General features: G+C 48.5%; 1 protein-coding gene across 1 annotated transcript in view; it reads left to right on the top strand.

Annotated features, from left to right (window-relative positions):
* The window catches only part of EYA2 (EYA transcriptional coactivator and phosphatase 2), a 245,582-nt gene extending 227,089 nt beyond the window's left edge, over positions 1-18,493 (top strand). The window contains 6 exon segments of the mRNA XM_077460602.1: positions 3,033-3,091; positions 4,997-5,157; positions 9,257-9,371; positions 10,144-10,265; positions 12,898-12,998; positions 17,801-18,493. Of these exon segments, the coding sequence (XP_077316728.1) occupies positions 3,033-3,091; positions 4,997-5,157; positions 9,257-9,371; positions 10,144-10,265; positions 12,898-12,998; positions 17,801-17,881 (639 nt within the window). The 3' untranslated portion in view covers positions 17,882-18,493.
* Positions 18,494-21,296: the final 2,803 nt, after the last annotated feature.

Here is a 21,296-nt window from a genome sequence, read left to right as displayed (position 1 = left end):
AGAGGGATCGCCCCCTAGAGCAAGGGGTAGACAACCTGTGGCCTTCCAGCTGTTGCAGAACTATAAGTCCCATCATGCCACTGCGAGTCATAATTGTAACTGACAGTCTTGCAATGCATCATGGTACATTTAGAGCTGTGCTTGTAACCAGGGCTGGGACAAGGTGTGAACAGGACGGGCGGCTGCCCTGGGCGCAATGATTTGCTGTAGGGATGGGGACGGCCTCCTTTTGTTACAAGACTGACAGGAGTAGTGACAATGGCATCACTACTCCTGTCAGCCCAGTGCTAGGACGGGAGGAGAAAGCTGGGAGGCAATGCAGGCTCTGTTCTACCTTCCCACCTCTTTCCTGCAAGTGCAGCACTCCTGTGTTCAGAAGCCGTTTGCCATCTTTGCTTTGGGCGCTGGATGACCTTGTTCCGGTACTGCTTGTAACTGCCAGTTTTGAAATGCCGTAGCTTGCCCACCACTGCCCCATAGAGTAGCCTAATCAATATGATCACCTTGTATAAATACACCAACAGTCCACATAATAAACTTGTTGTTCACTTTGCAAAACACAAGGGGGCACGCTTTGCACCTTGGAAAAAGTAGAATTAAAGAGTAACTCCCGGATAATTTTTTTTCCCACTTATTATGTCCCCCTAATGGTGCCACTGATCCCCCTAAAAGTGCCGGTCTTCACTTACCTTCTCTCTACTCGCCAACACTGTCTCCAGCTTCCTCCTTGGTCCAGCGCCCCCAGCAGGGGCATTGCTAGACCCTGGCTTCAGGGGCAGGGGTGTTGCTGCTCCCTAGTACCCTGGGCACATGCCCCAGATTTTCTACTGAGTGCCCCGAGTCTCCTTTGAGATATGGGGATGATGCATGCTATGTATTATACAGTTTTGAAACATTGTATCATTGGTCTACTTTTCAATCCATCTGTTGAAACTTTGTCATTATAATGTGACAGTTTTTAGACCAGTTCATGTTTGTTCAGTTACAAAGATTGGATTATTGATCCAAAGTGGCCATTATGGTAAACTACCAACTCCAGCCGGTAGCTCCATCATCCACATTAGCCCAGCCAGTAGTTCCAGCATCCTCCATTAGCCCAACCGGTAGCTCCAGCATCCCCCATTAGCCTAGCCGGTAGCACCAGAATTCCCCATAAGTCCAGCTGGTAGCACCAGCATCCCCTATTAGCCCAGCTGGTAGCTCCAGCATCCCCCATTAGCCTAGCTTGTGGCTCAAGCATCACCCATTAGCCCAGCTGGTAGCGCTAACATCCCCCATTAGCCCAGCTGGTAGCGCCAACATTCCCCATTAGACCAGCTAGTAGCGCCGGCATCCCCCTTTAGACCAGCCGGTAGCGCCAACATCCCCCATTAGCCCAGCCGGTAGTGCCAACATTCCCTATTAGCGCAGACGGTAGCTCCAGCATTCCCCATTAGCCCAGCCGGTAGCGCCAGCATTCCCTATTAGCCCAGCCAGTAGCGCCAGAATTCCCCATTAGCCCAGCCGGCAGAGCAAGCATCCCCCATTAGCCCAGCCGGTAGCACCAGCATCCCTCATTAGCCCAGCCAGTAGCGTCAGCATCCCCCATTAGCCCAGCCGGTAGCGCAAGCATCCCCCTATTAGCCCAGCCGGTAGCGTCAGCATCCCCCATTAGCCCAGCCGGTAGCGTCAGCATTCTCCATTAGCCCAGCCGGTAGCGTCAGCATTCCCCATTAGCCCAGCCGTTAGCGTCAGCATTCCCCGTTAGCCGTATTTATAGTAAATATTCAAAGGGAAAAAACACATGTAGGCTGCCAATGCTGAGACCATTCTGAAAATGCTACTTGCCTGGCTGTGTTTGGCATCAGTACTATCTGAGTCACTCTGATGCTCTGGGATCTCACCTCATTTTCAGAAGGTCAGACTCAGTACAGATATCACTGATAGACATGGTTCCTGCCCTCGCCAGTAGACAATGACTGACAGACATGTTGGTGTTTGAGGCTGGTTTGCTTTTCCTTTGGAAAGACGACAGTGCCCATTGGTGGGCTATGAGGTAGTGTCTGTGTTACCGGTGGCAGCTTTCTTGGGAAGATGGATATGTGATATAGCCACGGCTGTCACACAATACCGCCTTCTCTTCCAGTGTAAATGAGAAAAGCAGATCTGAATCCACACAAATACCTTCCACCTTACATAATACAGCCGGAGTCAGGCGGAGCGTAGCTGCACCTTCTCTTTCTCCGACAACAGCGCCATGTGCAGTGACCCACAGCGACAACCAATCACAATGCGGCAGCTTGGAGTGTTCAGTTTTAAAATACATTTATATAGCTCTGACATATACTGCGGTTCTGTACACTGAGCCAGTCACATCAGTCCCTGTACCAGAGGAGCTTACACTCTAATGTCCCCCCCACAGTCACACACTAGTATACATTTATATAGCTCCGACATATACCACAGTGCTGTACAGGGAACACTGAACCGGTCATATCAGTCTCTGTACCAGAGGAGCTTACACTCTAATGTCCCCCCCACAGTCACACACTATGATATATTTATATAGCTCTGACATATACCGCAGGGCTGTACAAAAATCACCGAGCCAGTCACATCAGTCTCTGCACCAGAGGAGCTTACACTCTAATGTCCCCCCCACAGTCACACACTATTATAAATTTATATAGCTCTAACATATACCGCAGTGCTGTACAGAGAACACTGAGCCACTCACATCAGTCTCAGAGGAGCTTATGCTGGCCATATACTATACAATTTTCTTGTTCAACTATCGTTGAGATTTCCCAAAACCCGTATAATACGAGGTCAAGCATGAGCCCTTTCTCTTTGTATGCCCTCAGGCAGGCCCTTGCACTGCACAGCTGAAGGTAAATCTAAAGGAAATCGAATAGGAGAATTGTATCGTGTCACACACTATTATTATTATACATGTATATAGCTCTGACATATACCGCAGCGCTGTACAGAGAAGTACGAGTTTCTGCACTGGAAGACACAAATAACATATTGGCCTTTTTGTTGTTTATTAGGAATGTGACCAGATCCACATAGATGACGTCTCCTCTGACGACAACGGACAAGACTTGAGGTGAGATTGGCTGTAATGATCCCACATACACAATTCATTGATCTCCTCTATGGATAGCGAAGGACAGATCGATCGTATTCCTCCCCCACTATTGATATCTGTAGCGCCCTCTTGTGGTCACGTCATGTTGGGTGTTTTTTTTTTCTATTGGTGGGCGGGATTGTAACGTTCTTATCCAAACTCTTTAGTAAAATCTCATTTTTTGTCTTCCCTGGAACATAAGTGACGAGTTGTTGACTTCCATCTCCTGACAAGATTCTAATTTTAACACTTTTTCCATTCACAGTCTGTTTTGTGGCGGTGGGAGGGGAATGCTGTGTAACCCCTCCCCTCCCCCCCCTCCTTTTCCCTGTGATGCCACAGTCCCACGCCGGTTTCTTGGCATCGTTTGCCATTATAATGTCATAGATTCTTCCCCAGCGCCAAATGATCTGACGCAGTGACATCACAGTTGGCTCCTCGCTGATCCGTATATTTACTCCAAAACCGCAGATAATGACTTTCTCACATGCTGCAGATCCTCCGGAGTATAATGTGCCGGCTGGAGAGTGAGAATTGGACGTACAACCGGGGGACGCCGGTCCGCGGTAAAGATAGAGCGTCTTCCACTAGGGGTGGCCCTGTGACAGCTGGGGGCCCATCTCCCCTATAGATACTGGGATCCCATTCGTTCTTATCTTTATGCATCATTAATGTTTTATTAACCCCTTGAAGACCTGGCATTTTCTGGCAGTTTTTGTTTCCATGTAAAAATCTTTTTTTTGCTAGAAAATTACTTAGAACCCCCAAACATTATTATTAGGCCATAGAGAATAAATTGGTGGGTTTTGCAATCTTTTATGTCACACGCTATTCATGCAACGTTTTTTCAAATGCAATTTTGGGGAAAAAAATACACTTTTAAAAATTTTTAATGCAAAAAAAAAAAAACAGAATGCATAACCCAATTTCTTTATAAAATATAAAAGATGATTTCACACTGAGTAAAAAGATACCAAACATGTCACGCTTTAAAAGTCACACAACGGTGGCAAACAATGTCAATTTTACTATCCATGTGTGATGCTTTAACCCCCCCCCCCCATTCCTGGCTCTCCTGCTCTCAGACTGACCCCCCATTCCTGTCTCTCCTGCTGTCAGACTGACCCCCCATCCCTGTCTTTCCCACTGACTGACTGACCCCCCCATCCCTGTCTCTCCCACTGTCAGACTGACCCCCCTTCCCTGTCTCTCCTGCTCTCAGACTGACCCCCCATTCCTGTCTCTCCTGCTGTCACACTGACCCCCCCCCCCATCCCTGTCTCTCCCACTGTCAGACTGACCCCCCCATCCCTGTCTCTCCCACTGTCAGACTGACCCCCCTTCCCTGTCTCTCCTGCTCCCAGACTGACCCCCCCATCCCTGTCTCTCCTGCTCCCAGACTGACCCCCCATTCCTGTCTCTCCTGCTGTCAGACTGACCCCCCCATCCCTGTCTCTCCCACTGTCAGACTGACCCCCCATCCCTGTCTCTCCCACTGTCAGACTGACCCCCCATCCCTGTCTCTCCCGCTGTCAGACTGACCCCCCATCCCTGTCTCTCCTGCTGTCAGACTGACCCCCCCCATCCCTGTCTCTCCCGCTGTCAGACTGACCCCCCATCCCTGTCCCTCCCACTGTCAGACTGACGCCCCATCCCTGTCCCTCCCACTGTCAGACTGACCCCCCATCCCTGTCTCTCGCGCGGTCTGACTGGACCCCCCCCCCCATCCCTTGCTCTTCTGCTCTCAGACTGACCCCCCCATTTCTGGCTTTCCCACTCACATACTGACCCCCCCATCCCTGTCTCTCCCGCTGTCAGACTGACTTTCCATCCCTGTCTCTCCCGCTGTCACACTGACCCCCCATCCCTGTCTCTCTCTTGCAGCACGTACAACTTTTCTGGGGACGGATTCCACAGCTCGGCGGCCGGGGCCAATCTCTGCCTGGGGTCCGGTGTCCACGGGGGAGTCGACTGGATGAGGAAGTTGGCATTCCGCTACAGAAGAGTGAAAGAGCTGTACGGCACCTACAAAAACAACGTAGGAGGTGGGTGTCATGTGATGTCACTGCTGTGATGTCAGCACCGATTGTATCCAGTCTTCTCTCCTGCAACAATAATACCTGAGCCATTGCAACTTTGTATTCAGCTGTGGTATAAAAAGGATACAAATTGTTACACACAAAAAGGTTTACACGTACAGATAACAGGCCGTGTGTGTGTGATGACGGGGCAGCAATGATAATACCAATACAAATGGGCAATTTTTGCTGGTGTGCTCATGCTACAATTGTGCCATTGCCTATTAGCAATCAATCAACACACATATAGGTAGCAATGAAGTGTAGGGACTAATAGCGATTAATCTGGGGCAATTTTATTAGTAGCAATAATTGTGTGAATGAGGCCTAAAACCCAAGAAAATAGGAAAAAAAATACTCTTGCAACCCCCCTGAGGACACATTCTCTCCCCCTCCCCCCTACCCCAGATCCCCCTCCTACTCCAGATCCCCCCCCCCTCCTACTCCAGATCCCCCTCCTAGCACAGATACCCCCAATCAATCATCCCTACTGACACAAATTCTCCCACCCCCAAAGAACAATTCTCATCCTAGCACAGATCCCCTTCCCCCCTACTATATCACTTCTAGCACAAATCGACCCTCCTAGCACAAATCTCCCACCCCCTTCCCAACACAAATCACCACTCCTAGCACAAATTTCCCTTCCTAGAATAATTCTTAGCCCTGCTGCCCCCCAAATTCCTCATCCCAACACAAATTCCCTCCTGGTGCCCCCCCCCCCTTACCCCTGCCTCACATGATACCACAGCGACCAGGGCAGCCGCCCCTCCGGCCCACTCCTTATTGTGGCCATGCAAAAAGTGTAAAGCCCCATACACACTATCAGATTTTCTACAGATTTTTTCCTTCAGATTTACCAAAACCATATAATATGAGGTCAAACCTTATGAGTTTCAGTGTGTGTGCAATCAGGCCGGTCCTTGCACTACATGGTTTTGGTAAATCTGAAGACAAAAATCAAGCGAAAATCTGATAGTGTGTATGGGGCTTTATACTTACCTTACTTCTCCTCCGGCGAGTGCCCCCCTCCCCCTCAAGCCTCTTTTATAAGGTGCCCTGGGCCACACATGATGACATGATCTAGTACAATGCATCGGGGGGTGGGAGGAGGAAGGCGGCAATGGAAGAACTATTTTTTTTTCATTCGTGGAGTTGGGTTTTAATCTTAGATGGTTGAAATTGAAAGCTGCAGCCTGATTGGTTACCAGTTACTTCCTATGGTTTTCATAGTTCTTCCCCTAGTTCTTTCTTCTGGCGCAGAACGTCCCGTGGAAATCTATCCTCATTTCTTCCGACTCCCCGAAGGAAAAAAAAAAATAGATTTTCCCATCAATAACATCCCTATCATGGGACATCTTTACAGGTCCGTTGTTTATACCAGCAAGCCATCGCCTTTACTTTTATGGTGTTTAATTGCGTCTGCCAAAAACGCTTTTTTTTTTTTATTTTTTTCTGCCAGAGCTCTAAAAGCCCCAGAAATAACGGCTGGCATAATTATGACTTTTAATTGCTTCCATGTATCATCGCTGAAAACCTTTTGAGGTTCCATTTCATTCCTCTCTTGCGGACAGTTACGTTTGCGGTCTCTGAGCCAGAAAAAACGACGTAGAGGCTTTTTAAAAAGAAGGGGACTGTGCGTACATACAATCTGCCATCTGCAAAAATTACAATATTTTCCGCTGTTATATCCCAGGGCGTGGTGGGGGGGTGATGGAGGTGTCACTGCCGCGAATGTTTACTATCATAAATTATCATATTATTTGACTTACTACATCTTGTATGTGTGGATTTTCCTATTTTTTTTTTTTCCGTGAAGGACATGCAAAGATCGGTAGGTCTTGACCACTGGGTTATAGTGCCACTTACTACATGACTTACTACATCTTGACTTACTACATCTTGTATGTGTGGATTTTCCTATTTTTTTTTCTCCGTGAAGGAAATGCAAAGATCGGTAGATCTTGACCACTGGGTTATAGTGCCACCTGCAGGAGTAGGACACTAAGTACAACACAAAAAATATGTTTTACCAATAAAAGCAGGGGAACTAACCTAAGAGTAGACAACACGCTTCAGGGGTCCAAAGCTCTCCCTAAGATTATCCATCTGTCATGACCTGAATCACCTGCTGGTGGCTCTGTGGTTCCCAGAGTGGCAGGTTGTGGTTTCGGTGTCCACCAGCCAGTGTCTCCCAGCAGATCCCAGTAATCAGTCTCCGCCTGATGCTGGCTGCTGGGAGGGTATTTAGTGCCTCCTCTACTATTCCCTTGTGCTTCAGTGTTTTGCCCCTGCTAGCCTGGATCCTGAGCCTGCTCTTGCCTTGTACCCTGTACCCTACTGCCTTGTACCTGCTCCCCTTGTTCCTGTTCCCAGTCTTGGTTACCCCCTTCCTGACTGTTCCTTACACCTCCTGTATTACCCTGTTCCCCATTTTTCCAGCCAGCCTGGAGTTTTCCAAAAGGCACCTGAAGGACTCTTAGATCATGAGAAACAAAATTCTCTGGTCTGAATAAAGATTGAACTCTTTTGGCCTGAATGGCAAGCGTCATGTCTGGAGGAAACCAGGCACCGCTCATCACCTGGCCACTACCATCCCTACAGTGAAGCATGGTGGTGGCAGCATCATTCTGTGGGGATGTTTTTCAACAGCAGGAACTGGGAGACTAGTCATTTAGTCAGGATCGAGGGAAAGATGAATGCAGCAGAGACATCCTTGATGAAAACCTGCTCCAGAGCGTTCTGCACCTCAGACTGGGGCAAAGGTTCATCTTCCGACCCTAAGCACACAGCCAAGATAACAAAGGAGTGGCTACAGGACAACTCTGTGAATGTCCTTGAGTGGCCCAGCCAGAGCCCGGACTTGAACCCGATTGAACATCTCTGGAGAGATCTGAAAAATGGCTGTGCACCGACGCTCCCCATCCAACCTGATGGAGCTTGAGAGGAATGGAAGAAACTGCCCAAAAATAGGTGTGCCAAGCTTGTAGCATCATAATCACCAAGACTTGAGGGTGTAATTGGTGCCAAAGGAGCTTCACCAAAGTATTGAGCAAAGGCTGTGATACTTATGTACATGGGAGGAGCCTGTGATACTTATGTACATGGGAGGAGCCTGTGATACTTATGTACATGGGAGGAGCCTGTGATACTAATGTACATGGGAGGAGCCTGTGATACTTATGTACATGGGAGGAGCCTGTGATACTTATGTACATGGGAGGAGCCTGTGATACTTGGGAAGAGCCTGTGATACATGGGAGGAGTCTGTGATACTTATGTACATGGGATGAGTCTGTGATACTTATGTGCATGGGAGGAGTCTGTGATACTTATGTACATGGGAGGAGTCTGTGATACTTATGTACATGGGAGGAGTCTGTGATACTTATATACATGGGAGGAGCCTGTGATACTTATGTACATGGGAGGAGTCTGTGATACTTATGTACATGGGAGGAGCCTGTGATACTTATGTACATGGGAGGAGCCTGTAATACTTATGTACATGGGAGGAGCCTGTGATACTTATGTACATGGGAGGAGTCTGTGATACTTAAGTACATGGGAGGAGCCTGTGATACTTAAGTACATGGGAGGAGCCTGTGATACTTATGTACATGGGAGGAGCCTGTGATACTTAAGTACATGGGAGGAGCCTGTGATACTTAAGTACATGGGAGGAGCCTGTGATACTTATGTACATGGGAGGAGTTTGTGATACTTATGTACATGGGAGGAGTCTGTGATACTTATGCACATGGGAGGAGCCTGTGATACTTATGTACATGGGAGGAGTTTGTGATACTTATGTACATGGGAGGAGTCTGTGATACTTATGCACATGGGAGGAGCCTGTGATACTTATGAAAGGGTTTGGCTCTATGATTGGGTTCGGAGAAGGACTTGTGTACGTTTGCAGGGGGGTACTGATATCAGTTTAATGTCATCTATTTTTTGATCATTGTGCTGATATTGTGTAATATAATAATAACCAATGGAATGAAGAACCCTTCATTGGGTTTCATACGGTACACAATACTAAATCGAGATTCTGCTTCTCTAGGTCTAATAGGTGCCCCCAAGAGGGAGACGTGGCTCCAGCTGCGGGCAGAGTTGGAGGCTGTGACAGACCTATGGCTGACGCATGCGTTGAAAGCTCTGAATCTCATCCATTCCAGGTGAGTGCGGCCGAACTGAGTCAGACGTGATTGTGTATCACTCGGACTCATTATAATGTCACTGTTGGGTACAGGGGTCTCCAAACACTATAGCATTCACTCTTTATGGCAACTGCCATTTTAGGTTACATCTGAAAACTGGCAGTTGACAATGTTCTCGTATAAGATTCCTGTGTGCTACTGATAGTTTATTCCCCATCATTGATATTAGTGGGAGGAATAGTGCCCCATCATCATTGGTGTCAGTGGGAGGAATAGTGCCCCATCATCATTGGTGTCAGTGGGAGGAATAGTGCCCCATCATTGGTATCAGTGGGAGGAATAGTGCCCCATCATTGGTATCAGTGGGAGGAATAGTGCCCCATCATTGGTATCAGTGGGAGGAATAGTGCCCCATCATTGGTGTCAGTGGGAGGAATAGTGCCCCATCATTGGTGTCAGTGGGAGAAATAGTGCCCCATCATCATTGGTGTCAGTGGGAGGAATAGTGCCCCATCATTGGTATCAGTGGGAGGAATAGTGCCCCATCATTGGTGTCAGTGGGAGGAATAGTGCCCCATCATTGGTGTCAGTGGGAGGAATGGTGCCTCTTCGTTAGTGATAGTGGAAGGATTATTGCCTCTTATCAGTGGGAGGAACAGTGCCCCAAGTAAAGGTTAACAAAGGGCCATATCCGGCCCGCGTGTCACAGTATGGAGACCCCTGTTCTAACCCTACAAATGTGTACATTGTGGTCATTTAAAAACGTTCTTTTTTTTTTTTCTATCCCCAGACCAAACTGTGTGAATGTGTTGGTCACAACGACCCAGCTTGTGCCGGCCATCGCCAAAGTCCTGCTGTACGGCTTGGGGACCGTCTTCCCCATAGAAAATATTTATAGCGCCACCAAGACAGGTAAGCTGCGTCTCCGGCAATCAGATAAGAAGGTGACAGGAGGGTGGTGGTGGGCCCTGTGCCCAGACTGGAGCGGGGACCCGGAGAATTCCTGGCCCGACCTTTGCAGCTGAAACCTCCGGGAAAGTCGCCTAAAGTTAAACATTTCAATCCTAATATGGAAAAATTAATCATTTTTTCTTCTATTTAAATCCGATTTATTATTAGTTTCTTACTCTCCAAAATTACTTTTTTTTTAATATTAATTATTTATTATTAATATTCAATTAATAATTCATTTTAATTATGTGTGCTGCACAGCTAAAACTTTTGCTATTATAGATTTTTTTTCCCAGCTCAGCCTTCCAACACTTCCATGCCTACCTGAGACCAATCCTTTACCAGTAGGCATCAGTGCCAAACAGTTGGGGGGTCTATTAATAGAGAAATGCTGAGACATTCATTCAAACATCGCAAATAATCCCTACATTGTGTCTAATGTGTTTATTTACTGTGGTCGTCAGCTCCATCTAGTGGCCATAATGCAATGTTTTTGCTGGCAATTCTCAATCAGGGAATTGCCACATAATGGCCACTAGATGGAGCTGATGGTGAAACATCAACCTATAATACGGGGATAACTCGTGACAACAGTGCGAAAAGACAATGCATTCCCACAGAGATTATTTTTATTTTTTTTAACAAATAGACCCCGTAGTAATCCATCAGATTTTATTATCTGACCCAGACGGGTCACCAAACTTTCTAAACAAGGGGCCAGTTTACTGTCCTTCAGACTTCAGGGGGCCGGACTGTGGCCAGTGAGAGTAAAACAGGTCCTGACATTAATGGCAAAAAATAATGCCCCTTTGTTTGTTTTAGAGGGAGTAATTGCGCCCCATCATTGATGTCAGTGGGAGGAATTGTGCCCCATGATTGGTATCAGTGGGAGGAATAGTCCTCCATCACTGGTGTCGGTAGGAAGAATAGCGCCCCATCATTGGTGTCAGGAATAGTGCCCCATTAATGGTGTCAGTGGGAGGAATAGTGTCCCATCATTGGTGTCATTAGGAAGAATAGTGCCCCATCATTGGTGTCAGGAATAGTGCCCCATCATTGGTGTCAGGAATAGTGCCCCATCATTGGTATCAGTGGGAGGAATAGTGTCCCGTCATTGGTGTCAGTGGGAGGAATTGCACCCCATCACTGGTGTCAGTAGGAGGAATAGTGCTCCATCATTGGTGTTAGGAATAGTGCCCCATCATTGGTGTCAGTAGGAGGAATAGTGCCCCATCATTGGTGTCAGGAATAGTGTCCCATCGCTGGTGTCAGTAGGAGGAATAGTGCCCCATCACTGGTGTCAGTAGGAGGAATAGTGCCCCATCATTGGTGTTAGGAATAGTGCCCCATCATTGGTGTCAGTAGGAGGAATAGTGCCCCATCATTGGTGTCAGGAATAGTGTCCCATCGCTGGTGTCAGTAGGAGGAATAGTGCCCCATCACTGGTGTCAGTAGGAGGAATAGTGCCCCATCACTGGTGTCAGTAGGAGGAATAGTGCCCCATCACTGGTGTCAGTAGGAGGAATAGTGCCCCATCATTGGTGTTAGGAATAGTGCCCCATCATTGGTGTCAGTAATAGTGCCCCATTAATGGTGTCAGTGGGAGGAATAGTGTCCCATCATTGGTGTCGGTAGGAAGAATAGTGCCCCATCATTGGTGTCAGGAATAGTGCCCCATCGTTGGTATCAGTGGGAGGAATAGTGTCCCGTCATTGGTGTCAGTAGGAGGAATAGTGCCCCATCGTTGGTGTCAGAGAGAGGAATAGTGCCCCATCATTGGTGTCAGTGGGAAGAATTGCACCCCATCACTGGTGTCAGTAGGAGGAATAGTGCCCCATCATTGGTGTCAGAGAGAGGAATAGTACCCCATCATTGGTGTCAGTGGGAAGAATTGCACCCCATCATTGGTGTCAGTGGGAGGAATTGTGTCCCATTCTTAGTGTCATTGGGAAGAATAGTGCCCCCTTTATTGATGTCAGTGGGAGGAATAGTGCCCCATCATTGGTGTTAGGACTAGTGCCCCATCATTGGTGTCAGTGGGAGGAATTGCAACCCAATAATTGATGTCAGCCTGAGGAATTGTGCCCCATTGTTAGTGTCATTGGGAAAAACTTGTGCCCCCCTTTATTGATGTCAGTGGTTGGAATTATGCCCTATTGTTTGTATCAGTGGATGGAATGGTGCCCCAAGGGTCCAGATAAAAGTAGGCAAAGGGCCACAGTTTGGAGATCACTGATCTAACCCGAGCCAGCAAAATAGCAGCCAATCGGTGGTTGTTTTGGAAGGACACAGTCACAGATGCATCTAAAATGATCGAATGCGAAAGGAATCATAAACCGCACATCCTCCATTTGATCGATTTTATTGAGCTTTTGATTGATTTTCGGCACTGGAAAGTGGAGCCATGTCCGCGCTTCCAAGTCCCGCCCTGAATATGAATAACTATCGATCACGGATCAATACCCGTATTGGCTGTCTTGTACAGTTACAAAGGATTGTGGGAGAGCTCCGCGCTCCTGTTTGATGTTGTAGCCCCTCCCACTCCCGCTCCCCTCAGGTTGTCGCGTATTCTCACCCGTCTCTCTGTCCGCAGGGAAGGAGTGCTGCTTCGAGAGGATAATGCAAAGGTTTGGGAGAAAAGCGGTTTACGTTGTAATCGGAGACGGCGCAGAAGAGGAACAGGCAGCAAAAAAGGTAAACGATCACCTCTCCCCTCCCCCCCCCCCATTGGCGATAAACTTTCCGATCTGACCTCAGAAGAAAAAAAACATTGATTGTAAAAAAAAAAAAAAAAAGAACACACCAGCATCCCGAGCAATTTCCTCCAGAAAATCCCCTCCATTAGTCGGGGTGTCCCCTGACAGCGTCTGCTTCCTACCAGCAACCTTTCCTCCACTTTCCCCGACACCAGCGATTATTAAACATCCCCGCCACTTCCCGCAGCTGATGAAAACCGAGTGTCTGCTGACGTTTTATTGCTCCCTATGTACAGAAGTGCCGGACTCTCCAAAGAGAACCTGTCTTCTTCTTCTTCTTCTTCTTCTTCTTCTTCTTCTTCTTCTTCTCCTCTTTTTCTTTTTTGTTGCTGTCTGGCTCCCGGTGTTGGTTCTGGTTCCTGGGGCAAGGGGTTGGTGTAGCCGCTCCAAAAACCGTCGCCACTTCCAGGAGACGGGCAAGGACCGCTTCTGCTGCGTGCCGCCATGACAGGTTCTCTTTATTGGGAGTCACTCGGGTCCCCGCCACACCGGGCCACCCCCTAATGCACTCCCGTTTTTTTTTTTTTTCACATTAAATAGACCAGAATAAAAAGTAATGTTGAAGAAAATAATTTTATCTTTTCATGCAAAGGGTTTCCTGTCACTTCCTGTTGTCTCTGCTGGACAGGAAGTGAATGCAAATCTCCCCAGTTGGGGGCACCTGGCAAGCAAAATAAAAGCTGGTTAAGGTATTTAGCCATCACCTACTTTACTCCATCCAGAACGTTAAGAAAGGGTTTGGCGTTGGATATATATTCTTTTATTAGGAGCCGGAATGTGTCGGCTGGTTCACCCAAAATAAATATTTATATCACGTTTTTAGCAGTGGCGGATGGTGCTCAAATTTTTTGGGGGGGCCCAAACAAACTGAAAGAAAACCCATCCAGCGTAGCCACTGTGCCCATCAAACACAGCCACTGTGCCAGTCAAATGCAGCCACTGTACCCATAAATTGCCGCCACTGTGCCATCAAACGCAGCTACTGTAACCATCATTTGCTGCCAGTGTGCCCATCAATTGCTGCCACTGTGCCCTTTATTTGCCGTTACTATGCCCCATCAATTGCTGTCAGTGTATCCATCAATTGCTGCCCCATCAATTGCCGCTACTGTGGCCATCAATTGCTGCCAGTGTGCCCCATCAATTGCTGCCAGTGTGTCCATCAATTGCTGCCAGTGTGCCCATCAATTGCTGCCAGTGTGCCCATCAATTGCTGCCATTGTGCTCCATCAATTGCTGCCATTGTGCCCCATCAATTGCTGCCAGTGTGCCCATTAATTGCCACAACTGTGCCCCATCAATTGCTGCCAGTGTACCCATCAATTGCTGCTAGTGTGCCCCATCAATTGCTGCCAGTGTGCCCATCAATTGGCGCTACTGTGCCCCATCAATTGGCGCTACTGTGCCCCATCAATTGCCTCCAGTGTGCCCATCAATTGCCGCTACTGTGCCCCATCAAATGCTGCCAGTGTGCATCGGGACTTACCTGTCTCACACCGGGTCTTGGTGGCGTCCTCAACATCCACGCTCTTTTGATGTCTCCGCTCCTGTCTATCAGGCGTCCAATCACAGCGCCTGTTGTTTCAGCCAATCAGGTGACAGGGAACCAGAACCGAGCATCTGATTGGCTGAGAGGCGGGTCAGTGTTGCTAACACAACACTGAGTAGACAGTGAACGCACAGCATTGTGTCCACTGTTTACCATTTTGGAAGCCTATTAGAGCCTATGGCCCTAATCAGGACGCGTGGTGGGGACCCTGAGATCTGTTGCCTGCAGGCCCAGGGGATTGCATACTTCTCATGCTGCAAGTCCTTTGCTGCCTGCGCAGCAGAACCCCATTGAAGTCTATGGGGCTTGTCTGCCTCCATCTCTTTACTGGAGACTCAGGGACATGGGCCCCCGTAGACTTCCATGGGGCAGGTATGGGCAGGAAACAATCAAGGAGACTCAGGGAGATGGGCCCCTGAAGACCTCTATGGGGCTCTACTATGCTGGCATGGGTGGGAAGCAATCAGGGAGACTCAGGGAGGTGGGCCCTGAATACTTCTATGGGGTTCTACTGCACAGGCAAGGGCAGAAAACAGTGAGATTTAGGGCGATAGACCCCAAGAGTTCTATGAGGTTCTACTATGCAGGCATGGGCAGGAAACAATCGGGGAGATTGGCCCCCGAACACTTCTATGGGGTTCTACTGCACAGGCAAGGGTGGGAAACATTCAGGGAGATTTAGGGAGATGGACCCCCAAGACTTCTATGAGGTTCTACTATGCAGGCACAGGCAGGAAATAATCAGTACGACTCAGGGAGATGGGTCCCGAAGACTTCTATGGGGCTCTGCTTCCCACCCATGCTAGCATAGTAGAGCCCCATAGAAGTCTTCGGGACCCATCTCCCTGAGTCGTACTGATTGTTTCCTGCCCATGCCGGTGCAGTAGAACCCCATAGAAGTCTTCAGGGCCAATCTCCCCGATTGTTTCCTGCCCATGCCTGCACAGTAGAACCTCATAGAACTCTTGGGGCCCATCTCCCTAAATCTCACTGTTTTCTGCCCTTGCCTGTGCAGTAGAACCTCATAGAAGTATTCGGGGCCCACCTCCCTGAGTCTCCCTGATTGCTTCCCACCCATGCTAGCATAGTAATCAGGGAGACCCAGGGAGGTGGGCCCCGAATACTTCTATGGGGTTCTACTGTACAGGCAAGGGCAGAAAACCGTGAGATTTAGGAAGATGGGCACCAAGAGTTCTATGAGGTTCTACTTTGCAGGCATGGGCAGGAAACAATTGGGGAGATTGGTCCCGAAGACTTCCAATGGGTTCTACTGTACAGGCAAGGGTGGGAAACATTCAGGGAGATTTAGGGAGATGGACCCCCAAGACTTCTGTGAGGGTCTACTATGCAGGCACAGGCAGGAAACAATCAGTAAGACTCAGGGAGATGGGTCCAGAAGACTTCTATGGGTCTCTACTATGCTGGCATGGGTGGGAAGCAATCAGGGAGACTCAGGGAGGTGGGCCCCAGAATACTTCTATGGGGTTCTTCTGCACAGGCAAGGGCAGAAAACAGTGAGATTTAGGGAAATAGACCCCAAGAGTTCTATGGGGTTCTACTATGCAGGCATGAGCAGGAAACAATCGGGGAGATTGGCCCCCGAAGACTTCTATGGGGTTCTACTGCACAGGCAAGGGTGGGAAACATTCAGGGAGATTTAGGGAGATGGACCCCCAAGACTTCTATGAGGTTCTACTATGCAGGCACAGGCAGGAAATAATCAGTACGACTCAGGGAGATGGGTCCCGAAGACTTCTATGGGGCTCTGCTTCCCACCCATGCTAGCATAAGCAAGGGAGAGCCCATAGAAGTCTTCGGGACCCATCTCCCTGAGTCGTACTGATTATTTCCTGCCCTGTGCCTGCACTAGTAGAACCTCATAGAACTCTTGGGGGTCCCATCTCCCTAAATCTCCCTGTGTTTTCTGCCCTTGCCTGTGCAGTAGAACCCCATAGAAGTATTCGGGGCCCACCTCCCTGAGTCTCCCTGATTCTTCCACCCATCCAGCATAGTAGAGCCCCATAGAAGTCTTCGGGACCCATCTCCTTGAGTCGTACTGATTATTTCCTGCCTGTGCCTGCATAGTAGAACCTCATAGAAGTCTTCGGGGTCCATCTCCCTAAATCTCCCTGAATGTTTCCCACCCTTGCCTGTGCAGTAGAAACCCATAGAAGTATTCGGGGCACACCTCTCCCTGAGTCTCCCTGATTGCTTCCCACCCATGCTAGCATAGTAATCAGGGAGACTCAGGGAGGTGGGCCCCGAATACTTCTATGGGGTTCTACTGCACAGGCAAGGGCAGAAAACAGTGAGATTTAGGGAGATGGGCCCCAAGAGTTCTATGAGGTTCTACTATGCAGGCATGGGCACGAAACAATCGGGGAGATTGGCCCCGAAAACTTCTAACGGGTTCTACTGCACAGGCAAGGGTGGGAAACATTCAGGGAGATTTAGGGAGATGGACCCCCAAGACTTCTGTGAGGGTCTACTATGCAGGCACAGGCAGGAAATAATCAGTACGACTCAGGGAGATGGGTCCCGAAGACTTCTATGGGGCTCTACTATGCTGGCATGGGTGGGAAGCAATCAGGGAGACTCAGGGAGGTGGGCCCCGAATACTTCTATGGGGTTCTTCTGCACAGGCAAGGGCAGAAAACAGTGAGATTTAGGGAAATAGACCCCAAGAGTTCTATGAAGTTCTACTATGCAGGCATGGGCAGGAAACAATCGGGGAGATTGGCCCCCCGAAGACTTCTATGGGGTTCTACTGCACAGGCAAGGGTGGGAAACATTCAGGGAGATTTAGGGAGATGGACCCCCAAGACTTCTATGAGGTTATACTATGCAGGCACAGGCAGGAAATAATCAGTACGACTCAAGGAGATGGGTCCCGAAGACTTCTATGGGGCTCTGCTTCCCACCTATGCTAGCATAGTAGAGCCCCATAGAAGTCTTCGGGACCCATCTCCCTGAGTCGTACTGATTGTTTCCTGCCTGTGCCTGCATAGTAGAACCTCATAGAAGTCTTGGGGGTCCATCTCCCTAAATCTCCTGAATGTTTCCCACCCTTGCCTGTGCAGTAGAACCCCATAAAAGTCTTCGGGGACCAATCTCCCCGATTGTTTCCTGTTTGTTTCCTGTTTTTTTTTCTGAATTCTCTGTGACCCGCGTTTCTCCTTTTCTGCCCGCAGCACAACATGCCATTCTGGCGGATCTCTTGCCACGCTGACTTGGAGGCCTTAAGGCACGCCCTGGAGCTGGAGTACTTGTAGCGCCGGCCCGCTCGCCTACATCGGGCCGACCTTGGCTCATCCAGGAAAAATTCGGGCTCGGACAAGAAGCCATCCTGTACAACACATCAGCAATCCAATGGACTGACAGCCCCGCCCAGGCGGAGCCCGCTACCTGGATCCCACAGTCTGTTATTTAATAAGATGTTTATAGTGAAGCTCGGACTCGCGTCCGCCACGGGGACTGTGTGGAAGCACAAAGACTGAGTATGATTGGCCAGACGTACTCCCAGGCCGCTCCACCACTCAAATCACTTACCGCTGGACTGAACTGTCTGGGTCCGACAGATTTTATTTTTTTTTTGTATTTTTGTCTAATTTATGGACTTGTCTAGTTTTTTTTTTTTTTTTTCACTTCGCTCCTTTTACCTGTCTGAGGGGCGGGGAGGGTGTACATGGATCTTATTTAATAAATCTCTTCTTCGTGGCGATTGCGAGATTAGCCGCGTTGTGTACATTAGTTAATTCTATTGTATAGATGGGATGTGGACTCCGCATGTGTCTGCGCTGTGCCTTACGCCACCATCTCTGATTTTTATATATAAAAGCTGTATGTGGTCCGGCATTAAATAAAAACTACGTTTACATTTTGGGAACATTAAAATACTCTGTGTTGTCATACTCTTCTGGGTACAAAGGACTGTGATTCCAGATGGGGAGAAAGGATGGTGGGGGAGCAGGGGACTGGGTATAATAGGGAGCAGGGGACTGGGTATAATAGGGAGCAGGGGACTGGGTATAATATAGGGAGCAAAGGACTGGGTATAATATAGGGAGCAGAGGACTGGGTATAATAGGGAGCAGAGGACTGGGTATATTATAGGGAGCACAGGACTGAGTATAATAGGTAGCAGGGACTGGGTATAATAGGGAGCAGAGGACTGGGTATATTATAGGGAGCACAGGACTGAGTATAATAGGTAGCAGGGACTGGGTATAATAGGGAGCAGGGGACTGGGTATAATAGGGAGCAGGGGACTGGGTATAATAGGGAGCACGGGACTGGGTATAATAGGGAGCACGGGACTGGGTATAATAGGGGGCAGAGGACTGGGTATAATAGGGAGGAGAGGATGTTGTTAATGGAGTGCAGAGGACTGGGTAGAATAGGAAGAAAATGACTATTAATGGGGTGCAGAGCACTGGGTATAATAGGGAGCAGAGGACTGGTTATTAATGGGGTGCAGAGGACTGGGTATAATAGGGAGCAGAGGACTGGTTATTAATTGGGGTGCAGAGCACTGGGTATAATAGGGAGTAGAGGACTGGGTATAATAGGGAGCAGAGGACTGGTTATTAATGGAGTGCAGAGCACTGGGTATAATAGGGAGTAGAGGACTGGTTATTAATGGGGTGCAGAGGACTATATATAATGGGGTGTATAGGCTTGAGTATAATGACATGCATAAGACTAGGTATATTGGACTAAACTATGGGCTGCAGAGGATTTGCTATAATGGGGTGCAGAGGACTGGGGATAACAAGTGAGCAGAGGGCTGGTTATTAATGGGGTGCAGAGGACTAGATATAATGGGGTGTATAGGACTAGATATAATGGGGTGTATAGGTTTGAGTATAATGGCATGCATAAGACTAGGTATAATGAATGGGGCTGCAGATGATTCTCAATGATGAGGTGCAAAGGGTTGGGGTATAATGGGGTACAAAGGATTTGCTATAATGGGGTGCAGATGACTGGGTCTAATAGGACGCAGAAGATTAGGTATACTGGGAGGACTAGGTAATAATAATATAATGTGATGCATATGGCTTGGTGTAATGTGTTGGTGAGGTTTAGGTATAATGGGTTGCAAAGGACTGGGTTTAGTGGGAGTAGAGGACTTGTTATAATGGGACATGGGGGACTGGTATAATGGGGTGCATAGGGCTGAGTATAATGTAGTGCATAGGACTCAGTATAACTGTAAGCAAAGGATTGGATATTATGGGGTGCAGAGAACTGAGTGTATTACGTTCTATTCTGTAGCTTTATCGGTGTGTTTTGTTCCCTCTCCTACAAGAAGGCTGGTCAGCTGCTTCTAGCAGGAACTGGTCTATGGCTTTGTCATCCTGAAATATAGGCGGTTGAACGGACAACCAGCTGTCTGGTTTTTCTTGAACGATCTGTGCCACCGGCGATAGCCGGCAAAAGGGGTTATTATATTCTGCCAGCGGGGAAGGCTCCCAGCTGGCAGAATACAATAGCACAGCAGGAGGGATTCCCCAATCCACATCGAATGTGTGGATGGGGGAATCGGCTTATTTATTTTTTTTTTTTTTTACGAAAACAATGAATCATGTATGGCCTACCTCGGCCACTTTTAAGATGAGGGTCACTAGTTGAGGTGACCCTGCATTTACAGTACTTAAAAGCTAAATAGGGTGTTTATGCATACATAATTGCTGTGCTACACCCTACCTTCAGTGAATGTCCCCATTGATATTAGCACCCCAATATTTACATGGACCAATCGTGCGCTGCAACACGGTCACTGACTGTCAGGATTGACATTTGGCTGCACAAGACTATTCAAATAAACTAGAACCAACACTGATATTCAAACCCAGGTCTCTAGAACAATACATGGGCCATATTGAGGAACATATCGGTGAGCCACAAGCCCATTGCTCAGCTCCTGGCAGGTTTCTAGTCTACAGCTATATTTATGGGGGGGGGGGGGGGGGGGGGGGGGGGGGGGGGGGGGGGGGGGGGGGGGGGCTATATATTGGAGAAGGAAGCTATATATTGTTGAGCCGAGGTGAATAGCTCAGCGGATAAGAACCGTGACCAGGGCGGTGCAGACCCAAGTTTCAAATCTCTGAATGGATTGGTCAGATGTAAATGGCTCAGAGAATGAGAACGTGACCAAGGGCGCATAAAACCAAGCTGGAGTCCCTGAGTGATCTGAGCAGAAAAAAACTCAGAGGATAATTATGGTGATGGAAGGGCGCAAACTCCAGCGTGAATTGGGTGGCAATAATTCACACAGAGCAGTGAAGGAAGCCTCATAGACCATGTGTTCAAATCCCTGAGTGAAAGCTTGGAGGCCACGGACACCCACCAGTCTGCTCCAGTCCCAGGTCCCCACAGGCCTGTAACATGTGTGGGCATCACATTAGGTTGTGGACATTCCCTGCCTCTTCGGTCCACAGTTTGTGACATCACTGCATAACATATATAAAAAGAACGGCTGCTGTGCAAGCAGCAGCCCATTCCATAAAGGAAAGTATCTTTTTTTGGCCCCCAGGTTGCTGAAACCTCTACTAGTGGGGAACCAGGAAACTTTCTCCACTGCCCTGTTCTACCAACAGGGGGTTCAGCACAGCATCGGGGACACACACCAACCTCCATCAGAGGGATTTGAACTCACGAACTCCACTAGACAAGGCTGAGTCC

The sequence above is a fragment of the Lithobates pipiens genome, unplaced genomic scaffold (genome assembly GCF_037356315.1).
Source record: "Lithobates pipiens isolate NorthernLeopardFrog02 unplaced genomic scaffold, aLitPip1_a1.2 Scaffold_28, whole genome shotgun sequence".
NCBI classification, from domain to species: Eukaryota; Metazoa; Chordata; class Amphibia; order Anura; family Ranidae; genus Lithobates; species Lithobates pipiens.
Note: the sequence above shows the minus strand (reverse complement) of the source record. Positions and strands in the feature narration are given on the sequence as shown.